The sequence below is a fragment of the Rhinatrema bivittatum genome, chromosome 6 (assembly GCF_901001135.1).
Source record: "Rhinatrema bivittatum chromosome 6, aRhiBiv1.1, whole genome shotgun sequence".
Classification (NCBI taxonomy): Eukaryota; Metazoa; Chordata; class Amphibia; order Gymnophiona; family Rhinatrematidae; genus Rhinatrema; species Rhinatrema bivittatum.
In genome coordinates, this window is record NC_042620.1 from 270,144,414 (window position 1) to 270,162,393 (window position 17,980).

At 42.9% G+C, this 17,980-nt stretch overlaps 1 protein-coding gene across 3 annotated transcripts in view; it reads left to right on the plus strand.

Annotated features, from left to right (window-relative positions):
* Positions 1-17,980, plus strand: part of CLIC2 (chloride intracellular channel 2) — a 54,573-nt gene that overhangs the window by 4,583 nt on the left and 32,010 nt on the right. For 2 of the 3 annotated variants that reach the window (XM_029607182.1, XM_029607183.1), the window contains exons 2-3: positions 14,948-15,057; positions 15,260-15,385. In XM_029607182.1, the coding sequence (XP_029463042.1) occupies positions 14,948-15,057; positions 15,260-15,385 (236 nt within the window). Of the gene's footprint in view, positions 1-7,480; positions 7,643-14,947; positions 15,058-15,259; positions 15,386-17,980 lie in introns of those variants that run through there. The other variant, XM_029607185.1, reaches the window with a different exon arrangement.

Genomic DNA, 17,980 nt, shown 5'->3' on the forward strand with positions numbered 1-17,980 from the left:
GAGGTCGCAGCTGTCTGTGACCAACGGGCGTAACAACTACATTGTGTGTCCCCTGGTCTTTGAACTTTTCGAAAGAGTAAACAACTGATTAACGTTACTCATTCCATTCCACTCATTATTTTATAGGCTTCTATCATATCTCCCCTCAGCAGTCTTTTCTAGGGATGTGAATCGTTTTTTGACGATTTAAAATATCGTCCGATATATTTTAAATTGTCAAAAATCGTTAGAGCCGCGATACAATAACAATTCCCCCGATTTATCGTCAAAAAATCATAAATCGGGGGAAGGGGGAGGGGAAGGGGGAGGGCGGGAAAACCGGCACACTAAAACAACCCTAAAACCCACCCCGACCCTTTAAAATAAATCCCCCACCCTCCCGAACCCCCCCAAAATGCCTTAAATTACCTGGGGTCCAGAGGAAGGGTTCTGGTGTGATCTTTTACTCTCGGACCTCCGTGCATTGTAGAAATGGCGCCGGCGCTACCTTTGACCTGTCATATGACAGGTCAAAGGTAGCGCTGGCGCCATTTTGTTTTTTTGTCCCCCGACATCAGGAGCGTAGGAGATCGCTCCCGGACCCCCGCTGGACCCCCAGGGACTTTTGGCCAGCTTGGGGGGCCTCCTGACCCCCACAAGACTTGCCAAAAGTCCAGCGGGGGTCCGGAACGATCTCCTACCGCGAATCATTTTTCCGTACGGAAAATGGCGCCCGCCATACGCCGTATGGCCGGCGCCATTTTCCGTACAGAAAAACGATTCGACTGCAGGAGGTCTTTCCGGACTCCCGCTGGACCCCCAGGGACTTTTGGCAAGTCTTGTGGGGGTCAGGAGGCCCCCCCCAAGCTGGCCAAAAGTCCCTGGGGGTCCAGCGGGGGTCCGGGAGCGATCTCCTATGCTCCTGACGTCGGGGGACAAAAAAACAAAATGGCGCCGGCGCTACCTTTGACCTGTCATATGACAGGTCAAAGGTAGTGCTGGCGCCATTTCTACAACGCACGGAGGTCCGAGAGTAAAAGATCACACCGGGACCCTTCCTCTGGACCCCAGGTAATTTAAGGCATTTTGGGGGGGTTCGGGAGGGTGGGGGATTTATTTTAAAGGGTCGGGGTGGGTTTTAGGGATGTTTTAGTGTGCCGGTTTTCGATTTACACGATTTACACGATATTTAAAAAACCCAAACTGCGACGATCCGATTCCCTCCCCCTCCCAGCCGAAATCGATCGTTAAGACGATCGATCACACGATTCACATCTCTAGTCTTTTCTCCAAGCTGAAGAATCCTAACCTCTTCAGCCTTTCTTCACAGGAGAATTGTTCCATCCCGCTTATCATTTTGGTCGCCCTTCTCAGTACCTTTTCTAATTCTGCTATATCTTTCTTGAGCTGTGGTGAGCAGAACTGCACACAGTACTCAAGTTGAGGTTCTAAAATCTTTGTTACTGAAATTTCCACAGCAATACAAGGGAAAATATTGTGGATATGTGTGTGGAAAGGAAGCAGTTACAATCTGTATTCTAAAAGAAGGAAGATCCAGTAAAGTTTCCAGTGCCTTATGAACATTTTGTATCAGTTACTCGTATTTTTTGAAGGAGGTTTTTTTTTCATTCTTTCCTTTTTTTGAAGCGGTTGTGTACATTTCCTTAATATTGGAGGAATAGAAAGATACCCTATACATTCAGACTGTTCCTACGTGTCTGGAAATAAGATCATCCCAGAGACCTATCCTGGATGACCAGCATTTGGCTTGCCTCCTCGCCAGGGCCAGATTAAGGCCGATGCCCTAAGCACAGCCCAACAATGGTGCCCCCTCAGCCCTACATTGTTTAACTGAGAAGACATTAAAACTCAATAAGTGATGAAGGTGAAATAGGAGATTAAAAATTCAGTTTTCTTCCAGGTCAGACTACACAACTATATTAAATATATAAACTTTATTTTATTTCATTTCTTTAACACTAAATAGCAGTAAGCAATATAAGCAAATTATATACTTACTTATAAATAGGTGGCAACAGGAAAAAATGCAAATTTTCAGCACTCTGTGGTGCCCCCCTTCCCTTGGTACCCTATGCACATGCTTATTTTGCTTAATGGTTAATCCAGGGCTCCTCCTCCCAGTGGCGGTGGAGAGTCAGACAGGATGGATGAAAACGCAGACGGAGATTGAGTGGTGGTGGCTCAAGCAATGACTAGGGACTTGGTCTGCCCATAAAAGGGGCCTAACCTTATGGCCTCTGGATCAAATCAATCGGAAATACTGGATGTGCAGCCACATCTGAGGTGGAATATGGCAGCAATTCTTGGTCAGCATGCAGCGTCTTAGAGCAATCTGAAATGAGGTAAATTAGCAACAATGCAGGGTTAGCAGGGATGGCAAAACTGGTTTAGATTAAATCAGAACTCCCCCCCCCCTCCTCCTCATCCCACAAATTAGGGGGTAAACGGAGGGGTTAGTTTATTCCTGAAGAAGCAGGAGCTTTGGGATTTATCTGGGTTTAATCTGAACCCACAGCAGCCTGGGGTATGGTATAGTTTTACAATGAATTCATGATTCTCAATGCAATCTGTGACATGGACCAACGAAGGTTAAACATTGTTTTTTGAAATTGACTTCTAAAAGCTGGAACATCTTTCGGCTTTAAAAAAATAAGGAAACTGGGTTGGCTGTAACCAGAAGGCTACAAGATGGGATTCAGTCTACATCACAGATCATTCCTCATCCCTCTCTAGGATGTAAAAAGGGTCCACACACCTGACCCTCTGCTCAACATCATCTTTAGGAAGACCTCACTTGTTCAACCCTCCACCAAAACACTGTGGTGTCATGCACCTGAATTTAATGTACATCCTGCTCTGGCACCTGATGCTCCAAGCTTCTCCAATGCTCATGAAAGATAAATCTAAATGAATAAAACATGAGAGAGATCATTTGAATATTCCAAAAAATATCTTTATAAAAAGAACATTTAAATAAGAGAAAATCGTGAGCCAGTCAATTTCACATGCCTTCTATTTAGATAAGCAAGAAGCGCAATTAGCCTTATACCTGTCATTCTTCAATACTTAAGCATGAATTTTTAACCTGGTTTCCTGCAGGCAAACTAGTTATAAAATCATTACGGTGAATTTTAAAAGCCGATAAGCACCATAATTGGGAGATGTGCGCACAAGTCGGGCTCCTGCGTGTTCACTGAATTTTAAAAGTCCCCCAGATGCACACATTGGGGTCAGTTTTAAAAGCTGCGTGTGGGCGTTCATGTGCGTGAGCTACCCGGCGCGCACACATGAATGCCCAATTTTATAACATGTGCGCGCAGGTGCATGCATGTTATAAAATCGGGGGTCAGCATGCGCAAGGGGGTGCACACTAGAGATGTGAATCAGAACCGGAATCGGTTCTGGTTTCGGATTCGTGGGCTATCGGGAAATTATTTTTTCCACGGTCCAATCGCTGGGGTTTTTTTTTATCGGCTGTGCCGAGCCGATAACTCCAAAACACAGCCCGTCCCTTTAAAATTAGTTCTTTAGTATTCCCCCACCCTCCAGACCCCTCCAACCCCCCCCCCCCCCCCCCCCAAATTTTTAAGTACCTGGTGGTCCAGTGGGGGTCCCGGGAGCATTCTCCCGCTCTCGGGCCGTCAGCTGCCAGTAAACAAAATGGCTCCGATGGCCCTTTGCCCTTAGTATATGACAGGGTATCTGTGCCATTGGTCGGCCCCTGTCACATGGTAGGAGCAATGGACAGCTGGTGCCATCGTTAAAAATGGCGCGGGCCATTTTCAATCGTCAGATAAACGATTCACATCCCTAGTGCACACTAGTGCATCTTGCGTGTGCCGACGCCCACGGCCTTCACCTGTTCCCTTCCCCTTAATCTATCCATCCTACCTCTTCCTCTAACCTTCCCACCCCCTAGCCCTATTCTAACTCTTCCCCGATCTTTATCTTACCTCTTGCGCCTGCCTCTGGGCAGGTGCAAGTTGCGTGGGCTGGCAGCCTGCTGGCACGCGATCCTCCGACACAGCGGCACATGGCCGCTGTGCCGGAGGCCTCTAGCTCTGCCCCGCTTCGCCCCCTCCCCGCCCCATCCCACTGCTTGCAGATCTCTCTCGATTTCAAAAAGGGGTGTGGTCTGGATGTGGTCTGGGCAGGGCAAGAATTGTGCCTGTAAATTCTTACCTGCCCTGGCACACGCCCAGGTCCACTTCTGTGTAAGTTTACGTCTGCTATGGAGGAGGTGTAAGTTATAGAAAAGAAAAGTGCCATTTTGGAGGGGATTAAAGGATCTGGGGTAACTGAGGAGTGTGCAAGCTATCCAACCGGGGGGGGGGGGGGGGGGGGTGTTTGCAGGACCTGGTTCTTAAATGGTCAAACTGGTGGATGAACTGGTGAAACTGGCAATGGCGTGGATGTGCACCCATTATAAAATACCATGACTTACGTGGCAGAATCGGAATTTGTGTGCCTAGGCACACGCCCACTTGAAATTAGGCACACAGATGCATAAAATCGCCACGTCCCTGGGCGTGTGCCGATGCACATGTGCCAAGGTGCTGCTTTGAAAGTTACCATCTTAATGTTTATGTTTCCCCCTCCGTCAGTCTCCCTTCTAATAACTTTAAAACCCTTCATCCAATTTCATTCTGATTTCTGTCATGCATGCAGCCCAGTCGCTCTGTCCTCTGCTCTAACTCACACTGTTCATGTGCCTTTGATGCCAACAAGGCTTAGGATCCCTGTTTATTTTTAATTCCAAAAGGCCTGTTCAGCTGAGTTGAAATCTCAGGGTGGTCAGAGTATACTGTGATGTCATCAAGCATTTTGCAAGCTGCCTTGCCATTGGTTTATGACCGTGCTCAAACAAGGAAACTGGATATCATGAAATGTGCACACATCTCCATGCCTGGAGGCATGTGTACTTATCCTCAGTTCGTAATGCAGTTCCAGTTTTCTTAGGGGCCACTTGATTCAGCCAGGTGGCAGGAAGGCTCTTTACAGCTCTGTGTGGTGATGTGGAACGTAATATACTGACGTCTCAGATATTCTCTTTGGAACATTGCATGATATTATTTGCTTAACATTCAAATACAGGGTTTGTCACTTTCCAATGATTTTACCATCTGATGAAGCCCGTGGGAGCAAAACATTCGGCCTTTGTCAGGGTTTCTGGTAAAGGGAAGACATCTTATGTGTATTATAGACGACAGCACTGTTCGCAGTAACAAGCCAGCTAAGGATCGATTCTTATGTGAAGACAGGATAACATCTGTATGTTCAGCATTGGCTGTTATAAATAGTTCATCTAAGGATTATTTTAGTTGGACTCTAATTTATTATGACATTTAAATATTTTTGTATTGAAGATTGTGCTATTTTGATATCTTGCATTTTTGTATACTGATTTGAATTCACTGAATATGCTGTAATAAAAGTTGCTTTATTTTTCCATTAGTGTTCTGCAATAATAACCTTTATATATTTAGTTCAGATCTAAACTGAATACATTCAGGTATAGAAGGTATTTCCCTGCTCCAGAGTGCTTACAATGTAAGGGCCCAATGTATTAAGGGCTCTTTGTCCATTCTATGGACCTGATTTTCAAAAGCATTTACACACTTAAAAATGGGTTTTGCATGTGTATATGCACTTTACCTATATAACTGGGCTTTTGAAAATTGCTACTCTCTATGCCATTGAATTTACTCACTTAAGTACACTTTTGCAGGTAAATGGCTTTTGAATATCGCTGCGATGATAGTTACATTTACACATGTAAATTCTTTTGAAAATTACCCCATGTGTCTATAGGGAAAATGCTTAGTAAATCAAGCCTTAAGTTTGAACCTGAGACAATGGAGGCTGATGTGCCTTGCCAGGGTCATAAGCAAAATTTGAAGCCTGGCTTCCCTGGTTCTCAGCTTGCAGGTTATAAAATAGTCTGACCACACGCAATTGTGCACCCCGTTTTTAAGCGGGTGTGCATATGTACACAGAAATCCTGCTTCTACCGCGTAAGTCGGGGAATTTCAAAAGAGGCAGGTGTCCACACCATTGCCGGTTTCACCAGTTCATCCATCAGTTCACCCAGTTAAACAGCTGGGTCCTCCCTGGTTGAATAGTTACCCCAGACTCTTAAAACCCTCAGGTGTGGCTAGTTTTTCATTCTTTTCCGCTTACACCTCGTCCCTGGCAGAAGTGAACTTCCACGGCAGGGGATGTGGGCGCGCGCCCAGGCGTGTGAGTATCTGCGCGCACATATCTCTTGGCCCTGCCCCGAAATGCCCATGCCCTGCCCGGTCCACGCCCACCTCCACCCCATTTTGAAAACTTCTGAGATGCGCCTGCTGCTGGAGACGTGCACGCATCTGGGCGGCTTTTAAAATTCGGTGGGCGCCCGCGAGCCTGTCTTGTGTGCGTACCTCCCGATTTTGGCGAGCCGCTGGGCTTTTAAAATTCACCTCTTTATGTCTAGACCCCTATGCCTTGAGCTGGAGGGCGACTCTTCTAAAGAAAGAAAATCAGGGATAACTATGAGACTCTCTCTCTGCACTGCTGTTCTTGACTGATAAGCCAGTGGCAGTGTGAAGTAACACAATCAGAGCCAGGGCGGATTTTTAGGGGGGGGGGGGGGGGGCAGGGAGAGAGATCAGCCACCAAGGGGCGCTGGAACACTGACTTGTGTGGTTCCATTCCACACAGACAGGAAATTCCAGTCCCGGGATGAGGCTTCCTCCAAAGGCCAAGGCCTGGGGCAGTCACCCAGATTCCCAAATCAGAGAAACTCTAACGGGATTCACTTCAGAGGGATTCCGAGACCCTAGTGCTGCCCATGCAATGTATCGAAACAGAATGTAAAAAACTTTTCTTGGCGAGCAAACATTTTTCTCTGAGGACCAAACGATTGACCCTGCCAGGAAGAGGTGTTCCAGTCGAGAAGCTGCGGGGCATCCCCCCCACACCTTCCAGCTAGCTAGCAGTGGTGGGGGTGGGTTCCTCTGAGTTCTGGATGAGTCCCGCCGACTGTAGTTTGCCCATCTCTGGCCCTAATTCCTCTGCTTTTCTGAATGTCGAATGGTCTTCCCTAATTTTAAAGGGAAATCAGTATTGGGAGTATACCACAAGCACTACATCCCTTTATTCCCATTCGGGTGTTCACCCTTCACAGTATGTACCAATGCGCACAAAGCAGATGCATCATTTAAAGAATGCTGTTTACTTTGGCAGATAAAATTCCAGGCTCTTGGAATGTATGCACTGTTCCTTTAAATAAGCAAAAAAAGGAGGGGACATTTCTCCCACACCCACCCTCTTGAGTTTTCCTTCTGCCAGTGAAGCTTCTCCCTTCCTGTTGTATCCATTACCAAGTTCCTTCTCCCTATACTCCCCTGCTACTGCCTGAACAATACTGGCCGCTATCTTCCTCCTATCTTACCTCACGGCTCCCTGACAATCTACAGACTGCAGAGAAAAGGAGAAAGGTGAAGAGAAGAAGGCGAGAAAGGGAGATGTGTTTGAACAGAAAGGAAAAAGGACATCTAAGAGACTGAGCAGAAATGAGGGACAATTAACTTCCTTATCAATCATCTATTCCAGCTTCTTGCAGTCCACAGAAGGAAACAGCAGCAGCAATTCTAGCTAGGTGACTCCAAATATTTTCCTGTTTCTTAAGGTCTTTGCTTTCTCTTTTGATTTTAATCCTAGGTAGAGTTGTCAACTGGCTCCAGATTTTCAGGACAGGTCGATCCGGTCCTGATTTTGCTCCTTTGCATGCAGGGATTTGTAGTTCTGACTTCTCAATTGCATTCCTTAAGAAAGGCAAGCCCTCAAGTTCATGCATGCAGTCAGGTAAAACCAGGTCTGGATCAGCCTAGCCTGAAAAATCTGAAGCCAATTCCAAACCTTAATCCTAGTTAACCTTGTTTTTTCTTTTCCTTGGGTCTGGTAGTTTCTCCCTGCTTCTTTGGGCTTTCATTGGAACTGGGGTTGGGACTCTGCACCATGAGCTTTTATTTGCAGTTCTGTTCCTCTGTTTTATATCCCCTCTCAACTCACCTAACCTAGGCCTTTCAGCAACAGTCCTTGGCTGGGGGCCATCCACCAGGACCTCTCTAGGGGCCTCATTTTCCAATATCGCAGTGGTAACGCATGAGGGGGCGTGTCCTATGCAAATAAGGCATTTTGAGAGAGAGAGAGAATTTTGGTCAAATACGGAGATAGGAAAACCAACTTTGATGAGTTATAAAAAAAATAATAAATTGTGACTTGGTGGAATGTGACTCTTGATGTGGTTACCAATCAAGGTGAACTGAGTAGAGGAAACTATTTGAAGGAAATTTCTAAACCCACAGTCGTAATTAGTAAGCAAGACACATTAACGTTAAATAGAAATGATCTTTCTGTTTCTTTTTCCCTCAAACCTGATTTTACTTATCTCTCTTTTAATACAGTTATTTATTCTTTAAATGTTCTACTTGCAATTTTAATATTCATATATGCAACATTCTTTTAGAGAAACAAATAAATAGAGAAATTAATTATCTGTGTTCCTGCACTACAACTATGCCTGCGTCCTACCAAACATCTGTATGCTTTCAGGGCAGAATTACGTGGAATTTTATAAACTCTAGGGCTCCCCCCACACAGTTTATAAAATGCTAGCATAAATCTCCACAACCCCCATTTACATACGCAGATGATGAATGCGCAAGCAGTTTTGAAAGTTGGGTTGTTAAAGTTCATCGGGTATCGTTTCCTAGAGTAGATTCAGTTTAAGTAGGGAGGAGAACAAGCCAGAAGTATATTTTATGTCAGAGTGCTGTACAAGATTCTGTGAAGCTTTCAACACGCTCTGTTCTGTTATTGAGTTAAAGTATCTTCATTTTATTATTTTTGAATTTAGATAGCACTTTTTTCTAAAGCATTCAACCTTTTAATTACAGAATTAAAAGTCAATAAACAAAAAATATATTGGACTAGCAATGCATTTCTCGATTAGCGTTCAAAAGCGACACCCCTCCCCTCGGGTCAAAAGACAAATACTTTATTTAATAAGAGCCTAACAATTATGTTCTTGCCTTTTGAGAGTTTTTTGCAGACCAGCTTGTGCATTAGTGAATGGAATTTAGCCAGGATCATTGTCTATTATTTATTTATTAAAGGGTGGAGTTTAAAAGCCCAACGTGCGTAACGTCCGGCGTTTACGCACGTGGCCGGGCCTCGCGCGCACCGGGTGAATCGTCAAAGGGGCCCGGCCACGCGCGTAAACGCCGGTATGCGCATAAGTGCCCGGCCTCTTCAAAGGGGCAGACTGGGACAGAGCCATTGATCGCTGTCACGAAGACTCGGCTGCCAGCGCACACAGCTTGCTTCAGGTCAGGCCCTGAAGTACGTAATAAAACAAAAAAAAAAGAACAGGTAGGGATTAGGGGATGGGGAAGAGAAGGGAAGGGAAAGGGAGGTTAGGTAGGGGGGTAGGGAAGTCCCCCCCCCCCCGACTCCGCTCCTTAATTGAAAATCGCAAAAGTGCCCCCCCCCCGTGTGTGCCACCCGCACATACGTATGCACGACACGCGCATGTTAGAAAATCAGCGCCCATTATAAATCTACCCCTTAATTAAATATAGGTTTTTAATACATCACTAAATTCAAATAAATCAGTGCAAAGTTGATTACAAAATCAGTTCTAGTCATACATAATTATAGTATAAAACAGAAAACACAACATAAAACAAAGCAATAAAATAATACATAAATACACAAAAATAAACATTGAATAAACACATACCTAAATTCTCATAAAGCATCTCATCATATTGATCTAACCAAAGAATAACCAGAATATAGGAATTCAGGTCAAAAATGCTCTTTTGAAATAATGATCATTTCAAGAAGGCTCAGTTACATCAGGAAAAATATTAACCTCAAAACCCCATACATGTAACAATCCTGCAAAAATTAGTCCACCATTCCCAATAGAGTATCCATTTTAATAAAGAAGGAAAGAAAGAACAGGAAAAGCACAGCATATAAGAAAATAGCTCACTCAAGCGACATTAAGCTACGGCTTCCTCAACAGTGCTTTAAAGATGTGCAGTTGTTCATGTTACAGTCCGTTCATGTTTTATGTTTATCAACATGAGGCCTGAAAGAAGTTATGAGTAGGTTCAGCACAACAGTGTCCCAAATGATGTATGTCCATAAAGGAAACAGTACAGAAACAAAGCAGGTGTGGCTTTCAAAATCTTTAATGACTGTTAAGAACGAAATTAAATCAGAAATAGGTGAGGGGAAGATCGTAATGAAGCTGTTTGCTTTAACAACTAATGGAAACTGTTGCATGTACCGGCTGCGGCAGGCCCGCAGCCAGGCTCTCTTACCCTCTTCTGCCTGCTCCAGCATCTGGCTCCACTTCCCTCGCGGCTCTGGGCCGCCGTCTCCATCCTCGGGCCGTCCCTGGCGCTCCTGTCTCCATGGCTGACTCCTGTGCTCCGTGGTGGGCCTCCCCGCGTGGTCCGTGGAGAGATGCCACCGTCCCGTGCAGTGCTCCTCACAAGGCGCGTGCGCGCACATCTCTGTTCTTTATAAAGGGACCGCAGCGGGAATCCAACCTGTGGCCCAGGATGATGACGTCACTGAGCTCTGGTATATAAGGCCGGGCTCAGCTCCTGTTAGTTGCCTTTGCAACAGGTCTCCCCACTGGACATGTACTTTGTTGCCTCCTTGGTGATTTCCTTGTGTTCCTGGTTCCTGTTCCTTCCGTGTTCCTGCTCCTGGTTTTGCCTTCTCCTGTTCCTGTGCTTCGTGTTACTCAGTTACTCTTACGGACTGATCTTCTCCTGGACCCGACCACTGCTTTGCCTGACTACGCCATTGATCTTCTCCTGGAGCTGACCACCACTTCGCCTGACCACGCTACTTCTTCTCCTAGTCCAGACCTCTGCTTCGCCTGACCACGCTACTGTTAATTTCCTGGACTCAACTTCTGCCTTGTCTTGCCACTGCTCCTTGATTGCTGCCTGCCCTGACTTCAGCTTGTTCCAAGACTTCTCTACAGTCTTAGTCCTGGACTTGGCCTTTCAGGCTTTGGCCTGCTCTTGCTCAGGCGCCCCCTGTCTGACTCTTGTTCTTATTGGCGCCCGGGTCTCCGGGACTCCGCCTCGTCCAGTACAGACTCTCCAGTTCTGCTGCTGCTGTCTCCTGGCTGACCTCATCATCATCTCATCAAAGACCTCGGATGGAAGCCCACCTAACTCCAGCTGGCCCCGGCACCCAAAGGCTCAACCCGTGGGGAAAGAGGGCTGGTATTGGTGAAGCTCCAGCCGGCCTCCGTCAGTCAGCCAGCTCCGCCTGCTGATGGTGGGGACCCATAGGACCTCCCCTACAGGTAGTGTCAACCCCACCTCAGCCCAAGGGTCCACCTCCTGTGCAACAGAAACTGAAATATTTATCTCAAAATTTGACAGTGCAATTTCTTTCAAATTTTTATAGCATTAAATGCAGAGGTCTGTAAGAGAACCCTTGTTCTCCAGGGCATGTGGTAATTTTCTAAGAGAACATTTTGAAAATTAATATAAACCATACACACTCAAAGCACCTAGAGTACATATTTTTCACCTGTTTTTTGAGAGTGGCCAAAGAGGGTAAAATAGAGTTCTTATGTGTTGATATTTGATGAGTCATTCTTTTATTATTTGTATTTATTTTGGGATTTTTTGACTATAACAATTGTAACTGGTTCTTGTCCAAGACTGGATATTTGACAGTTGGATCAATAAGTTTAAATATTATATCTGATTTTCAGAGTCATTTATCAAATCGCGTTAGGGTCATAACGCATGTGATAAATAATGCATCGCGAGATGCATATGTAAATTTTTAAAATTTTGTCAAAAGGGAGCAGTTTATGAAAATGAGGTGTATTTAACATTCTGTGCAATAACATAATGCACCTTTTAACACTGAGCATTAGGAAGGAAGAATGAGAGAAAAGGGAAAGGGAGGGAGAGAGAGAGAGAAAGTGCACCTCTAGGGTGGCCTGCATAATAGTCAACTATTTACTCCACTGTAGGAGGGTCAACTAATAACTCGAGGTGAGGTTTTGGTGGTGGTCTAGGGTTTGGGGGCAGCTTTACATGCACAATCAGATGTGCGAACAGCACAGTACACATCGGTGAAGCTTTGATGTGATTTGGAGTGAGAAAAGGTACACAAAGAGGAGATTTCTACATTGTACTCTCAACCTAGCTTGATGCACTCTCTACCAAGCTACTATCAAGCTAAGGAGAGAGTACATTGTACAAATCTCCTCTTTGTATACTTTTCCTCACTCTAAATCACATCAAATCTTCACTGATGTCTACCATGCTGTTCGTACCTCTGACTGTGCATGTAAAACTTCACCCCAAACTCTATAAATAGTTGACTTATAGGAGAGTCTCATAAAGAGTCTCTCTCTCTCTCTCTCTCTCTCTCTCACACACACACAACACAGGTGCAATAAATTTAACACATCTTGCAGTAAAATGCCTCTATTCAAAGGTTTCCTAACCACACTCTGTTTTTATCACAGAGCTATTTATGCAAAATTTATAGCAAAATGATAAATCTAGGTCTTTATTTGTTGCTTTTTTGATTGATGTTGTTTTTATTTAATTGTATTGTAATCTGCCTATATTGTTTTATTTAATTGTATTGTAATCTGCCTTTCTTAGGCAGAAAATAAGCATTTTTAAATAAATAAATTAGCATCCATGTTTTTGAAAATGTCAGGTACACATGCTATTTTACTTCATCTCCCTAAACATGCTCAGGGGAAGGTTTTGTTTTAACCTGGCTAAAAGTATGCATAATATGGAAGTCAGTGTAGATTGCTGATCAGGCTGAGGTGTGCAATATTCAGATAGGGCAACCTAGACACGTTAACCCCTTTCCAGTCCACCCCGAATATATTCGTCAGTGAGCCTAATGTATTGTGCAGTCTTCCCCGAATATATACGTTCGTGGAAATATAGAGGATGTAATACCAGACAACACCGAAAAATGTTCACGTCCTGAAAGGGGTTAATCCATTTCACTGAGTTGCTTTGAGAATGAATTGTTCTTTCCATGCTTCCGTTCTCAAGATAAATGTTAAATATTATGGTAGTCCAATTTTTTATTTTTATGTTGAACTTTCCATGTTTCATTCACTCAATCTGATGTGCCCTACAATAAATCTATGCACACAGTAAGGGTCAATTTTCAAATAGTCCATGTTGTTACACACTAGGATAAGGGTATTATGCTAATTTTCTGAAAAGGAACTATGTAATTAGTTCCTTTTTTGAAAATCGTCATAAAATCCTTGTGCTAAAAGTGCCTGGGTGCTTTGTATCTGCTGCTTTATGTAGGCAGCCAAGGAAGGAAGGCTACTTTTGAAAATGTCAAGTTTGCGTGCTATTTATAGCCCTGACTTAAATGCTTCTTTTTAGCCAAACTGTGGAGAGTTTTCAGATGTAAAGTGGATGTGCTAATCCAATTTTAACACAGCACGCTTGCTTTGAAAATTGCCATCTTACTGGGGAGTTTTCAAAGAGGTATGTGGGGGGGTTGTGTGTGTAAATATAGGTGTATAAGTAGCATGTATGTGCATATGTGCTACTTTATAAACCTCACCAATATGAGCAGACATGCAGTATGATTTCCATAATTTGAACAGGAAAAAATGGGTGGTATATAGGTGTTCCATGGCAGAGCTGAAAGGATATACCTAAGTTACTGTTTTGTTAGAAATATATGTGTTATGGTTAAGTGGTGTTTAGGTGGATTCTTGGGTACTGTGGTAGGTGACCACGCCCATGGGGAGGAGCCCCGTGAGGCGCCACAATACTGGGCTAAACGCAGACGCACAAACACAGAGTTTAGTTCTTTTATTAAAAGCTTGAAGTGTACTAACAGAGGTCGTCTGGATGTAGCAGTCTCAGTACCCTCGGCAGAGGGGACCCTTCTCACCCCGTTGGTATAGGGGGATTCCGGTGTAGGTTTCCCAGCAAGGCAGTACTATGGATGAGATAGACTGAGATAGACTCTGCCCACCCACTTCCACCAGCAAATGGTGTATCCACAAAATTTTGAAAGTTGAGCTGTTATCATATTCATCAGATATTGTTTCTAAAGCAGATTTAGTTTAAGCAAGTCAGAACTATTTTTAATTGAAATATATATATATATATATATATATATATATATATATATATGCACACATATTTAATGTTATAGTTCTTCATAAGTTTCTGCAATGCTTTCAGCACTCTCTAGTCAACCCTTTATTTACAGAAATAAAAGTCAATAAAAAATGTATAAGGTGATACCTTTTATTCAACCAACAATACATTTCTTGATTAGCATTCAGGACTACACTCCCTTCCTCCGGTCAAAAGATAAACACTTTATTTAATTAGGGCATGTACATACAGTAAAGATCAGAGATTTTTCTGAGCCTAATAATTCGATTCTTTCCGTATGGGAGTTTTCCAGGCTAGCTTGTGCACTAAAAATTGAAATTTAGCCACGAAACTGAATTAGCCTCCTTATTTGTACAAAAGTACCATGTTGTTAATTTCCCTGGAGATGATAGGACTTTGGTTTCAGCTCTCCTGTGAAAGATGGGCACCCTCACCTATTACCATGCTGGAGGACTGGATTTGGAGGGAAGAATGGCCCCTCGTCATTAACATTTCTTGCAACACCTAGGATTCCTTGGAGTTTTCTCATTCAGGTTTTCACCAGGCCTGACGCTGCTTAGCTTCTAAGACCTCATGAAATCAGAGCTCAGAGTGGTATGGCTACAGACCTGCCCCCTATCTGCATTCTTTCCTATTCCCCGAACCTTTAATGTAGCGTTATTATTTCTAAAATACAAGAGCTCAATGATGTTTTTCAGCACATTTTTTTTGCCCCTATATAGGCTGGTCTGGATGGAGAAAATATTGGAAACTGCCCCTTCTGCCAAAGGCTCTTCATGGTGCTCTGGCTTAAAGGTGTTAAATTCAATGTTACCACTGTTGACATGACAAGGTAAGGAAAGACTATCAAAGATTGGGTATACCACTCAAAATACATGTAAGCTGGGAGATGGGAAACTCATCCAAAGCCTGTAAGGAATTTCCATGTGGCTTTCATGCCATAGCTAAACCATCTTTCTTACCAGTCAATGTCCTTATAGGTTTATCCAGTATCGGACAGATATGTGTCTTATATCTCATTGATATCACTGTAGGAAACCTGAAGAGCTGAAGGATCTAGCCCCTGGAACTAACCCCCCATTCCTGCTGTTCAACAGAGAGCTAAAAACAGACTTCATTAAGATCGAGGAGTTTCTTGAACAGACTCTGGCTCCACCAAGGTATTTTATTTAGACTCTCTTTACATAGACCACCAAAACAATTATGTGGAGGTTCAGAATATTCAGAGCAGTAGCTCTGAATAATCTGAACCTCCACATCAGCAGTGTAAAAATCACCAACCCATGACTCAATTTCCCCTTGCAACTGAATTAGATAACTCACAGTAAGGTCACCTACAAGAGGCTTATCTTTGAAGTTATATTTCAGTCTCTTAATAAAATAGCTAAATATATTTTCTACTGCAATATACTCTAAATACCATATGTTTAAATTGTTAGCACTGCAGTTGGTGCATACATCAGGCATGCAAAGTAAGAAATAACAGAATATATCATCTCTCATCTGACAGTTCTGTATCATGATATATTTCTGGTCAATATAGATAGTATGTGTTGAATAATTTGTTGAAAAATAAAGCTAGGCACATTAAAGTATACATAAGTCACATTTATTCAGTTCCAAAATGGAACTTTTATCATGTGGGATACAAATACCTGTCTAGGGAGGAGGCACTATGGTAAGGTGCTCTCTCTCTCTCTCTCACATCATACTGAAACAGACCTGTCAGGAGACATCGTGAACCGCGATACACTGGCAATATAGCCCAAATTGGGCTAATAGTGCAACTTGCGATAACAGCCTTTCGCATAGCTGCAATTTGTGATACACATGCTTATTAGCATAAGGTACACCCCTTTTTGGTATCACATGCGATACCAAAAAGGGGAAAATGAGGCCCTATATGCACACCATCCTGTCAATCCCAGTGCTTAATTTTCATGTGTAAAGCATTCAAAAATTCTCCAAATAATTGACAATAATTTCCAAATAAAAATGAATTTTATATAGAAATAAAGAATCTGGGTTGCACCTGCAACATGATGTAATCATCATATTAATCCTACAGAAGACTATTCCTCTCGTGACCATGGCAACATAAATAAGTTGGCCTCATGTCTTCCATTTATTTATTTAATGATTTTAAATACCATCATTCGATACACATCACAACAGTTTACATAATGGGCCAGATTTTAAAAGTGTTACACGCGCCAGGCCTATTTTAAAAAGGCCCGGTGATGCACGTAAAGCCCCGGGACGCATGTAAGTCCCAGGGCTTGCAAAAAGGGGTGAGGAGGGGTGGTCCGGGAGTGGGGCAGGGGCAAGCTCCTGGCACAGCGGCCATATTTGCTGCGCCAGGGAATGGAGATTTGTGCAATGTTCTCTCAACCTATCTTGATGTTACCCAGGTGGAGAGTCCATCAAGCTAGGTTGAGAGATCATTGCACAAATCTCATCTTTGGGTGAATTTCCTCACTCCGAAGGTCATCAAATCTTCACGAGAGCACTGTTCTGTTCGCACGTCTCAATTTGAATGTCAAAGTGGCCCCTAACCCCTACACTAATACCTAAACTGCACCTTGAGTTAATAGGTGGGTCTCCCATAGAGATATAAATACCTATCTCTCTCTCTCTCTCTCTCTCTCTCTCTCTCTCTCTCTCTCTCTCTCTCTCTCTCTCTTTCTCTCTCCCTCCCTCCCTCCCTCCCTCCCCATAACTAAAATCTGTGTTAAAGCCATGCGATAGGACTTCACAAAATGGTGAAACCAGCCCACTCCTCCTCTTTTTCTGATTTGCATCGCACCATACGTTATGGTGCTATCGCATGTGTTAAAGGTTCTTAACGCATGCGAAAATACCATAATGCTATTTGATAAATGACCTTGTAAATGTTCTGTTAATTCATTCTGAACTACCTTTTCTAATAGTTTAGCTAGAAAAGGTAAATTAGATATAGGTCTGTAATTATTCAGCATTGAGCAATCAAGGTTATTTTTCTTAAGAATAGGTTTAATTATAGCAGTTTTGAGTTGATCTGGAAAATGATCTTCAATTAGTGATAAATTAATTAATTAGTTTTCAGTGTTGAGGTACGAATACTGACTAATGGATGTGTAGTTGGATTCATTTGTTTTATCAATGTTTCAATTTCAAGAGAAGAGGTTAGCTCAAATTCTGACCATTTAGAGGTTTCTCTGGCATGCATACTTATTGATTAGTTGTCAAAGTATTCATTCCTGAAGTTAAAATAAGAATTTTGTTCTTTAAAAAGTGGGTAATTAATTTCATTACATCTTTCTTCAGGGAGTGATGTGTGTTCCTCACAAAAAAATTTTGTAATATTTTGCACAATGGAATAGAGCACTTTTTGGATTATATTTGAACTTATGTATTTTGTTGGAGTAAAATTCTTTCTTTGTCTTATTGATTAATTTTTTGTAATAATTTTAAAAAGCTCTGTAATTCCCTAGACTGTTATTTGATTTATTTCTTCTCCAGATTTTCTCCTTCTTTCTTAGTTCATGTTTTGTGTTCCTAAATTTAATGTAATACCAGGGATTGTACCTTTTTGGATGTTTTATATTTTTTGTTCGTAAAGGGTTTATATCAATGGCAATTATATTGGTCATATTGAACCAAGAGTTAATGGCTTGTTCACTGTCAGTAACTTCAAGGTTACTAAGGTGTTTTTTGATTTCATTAATTAACTGTTCGTTCTTGAAAGGTGGACAGTAGGTAAAAGAAACTGGTTG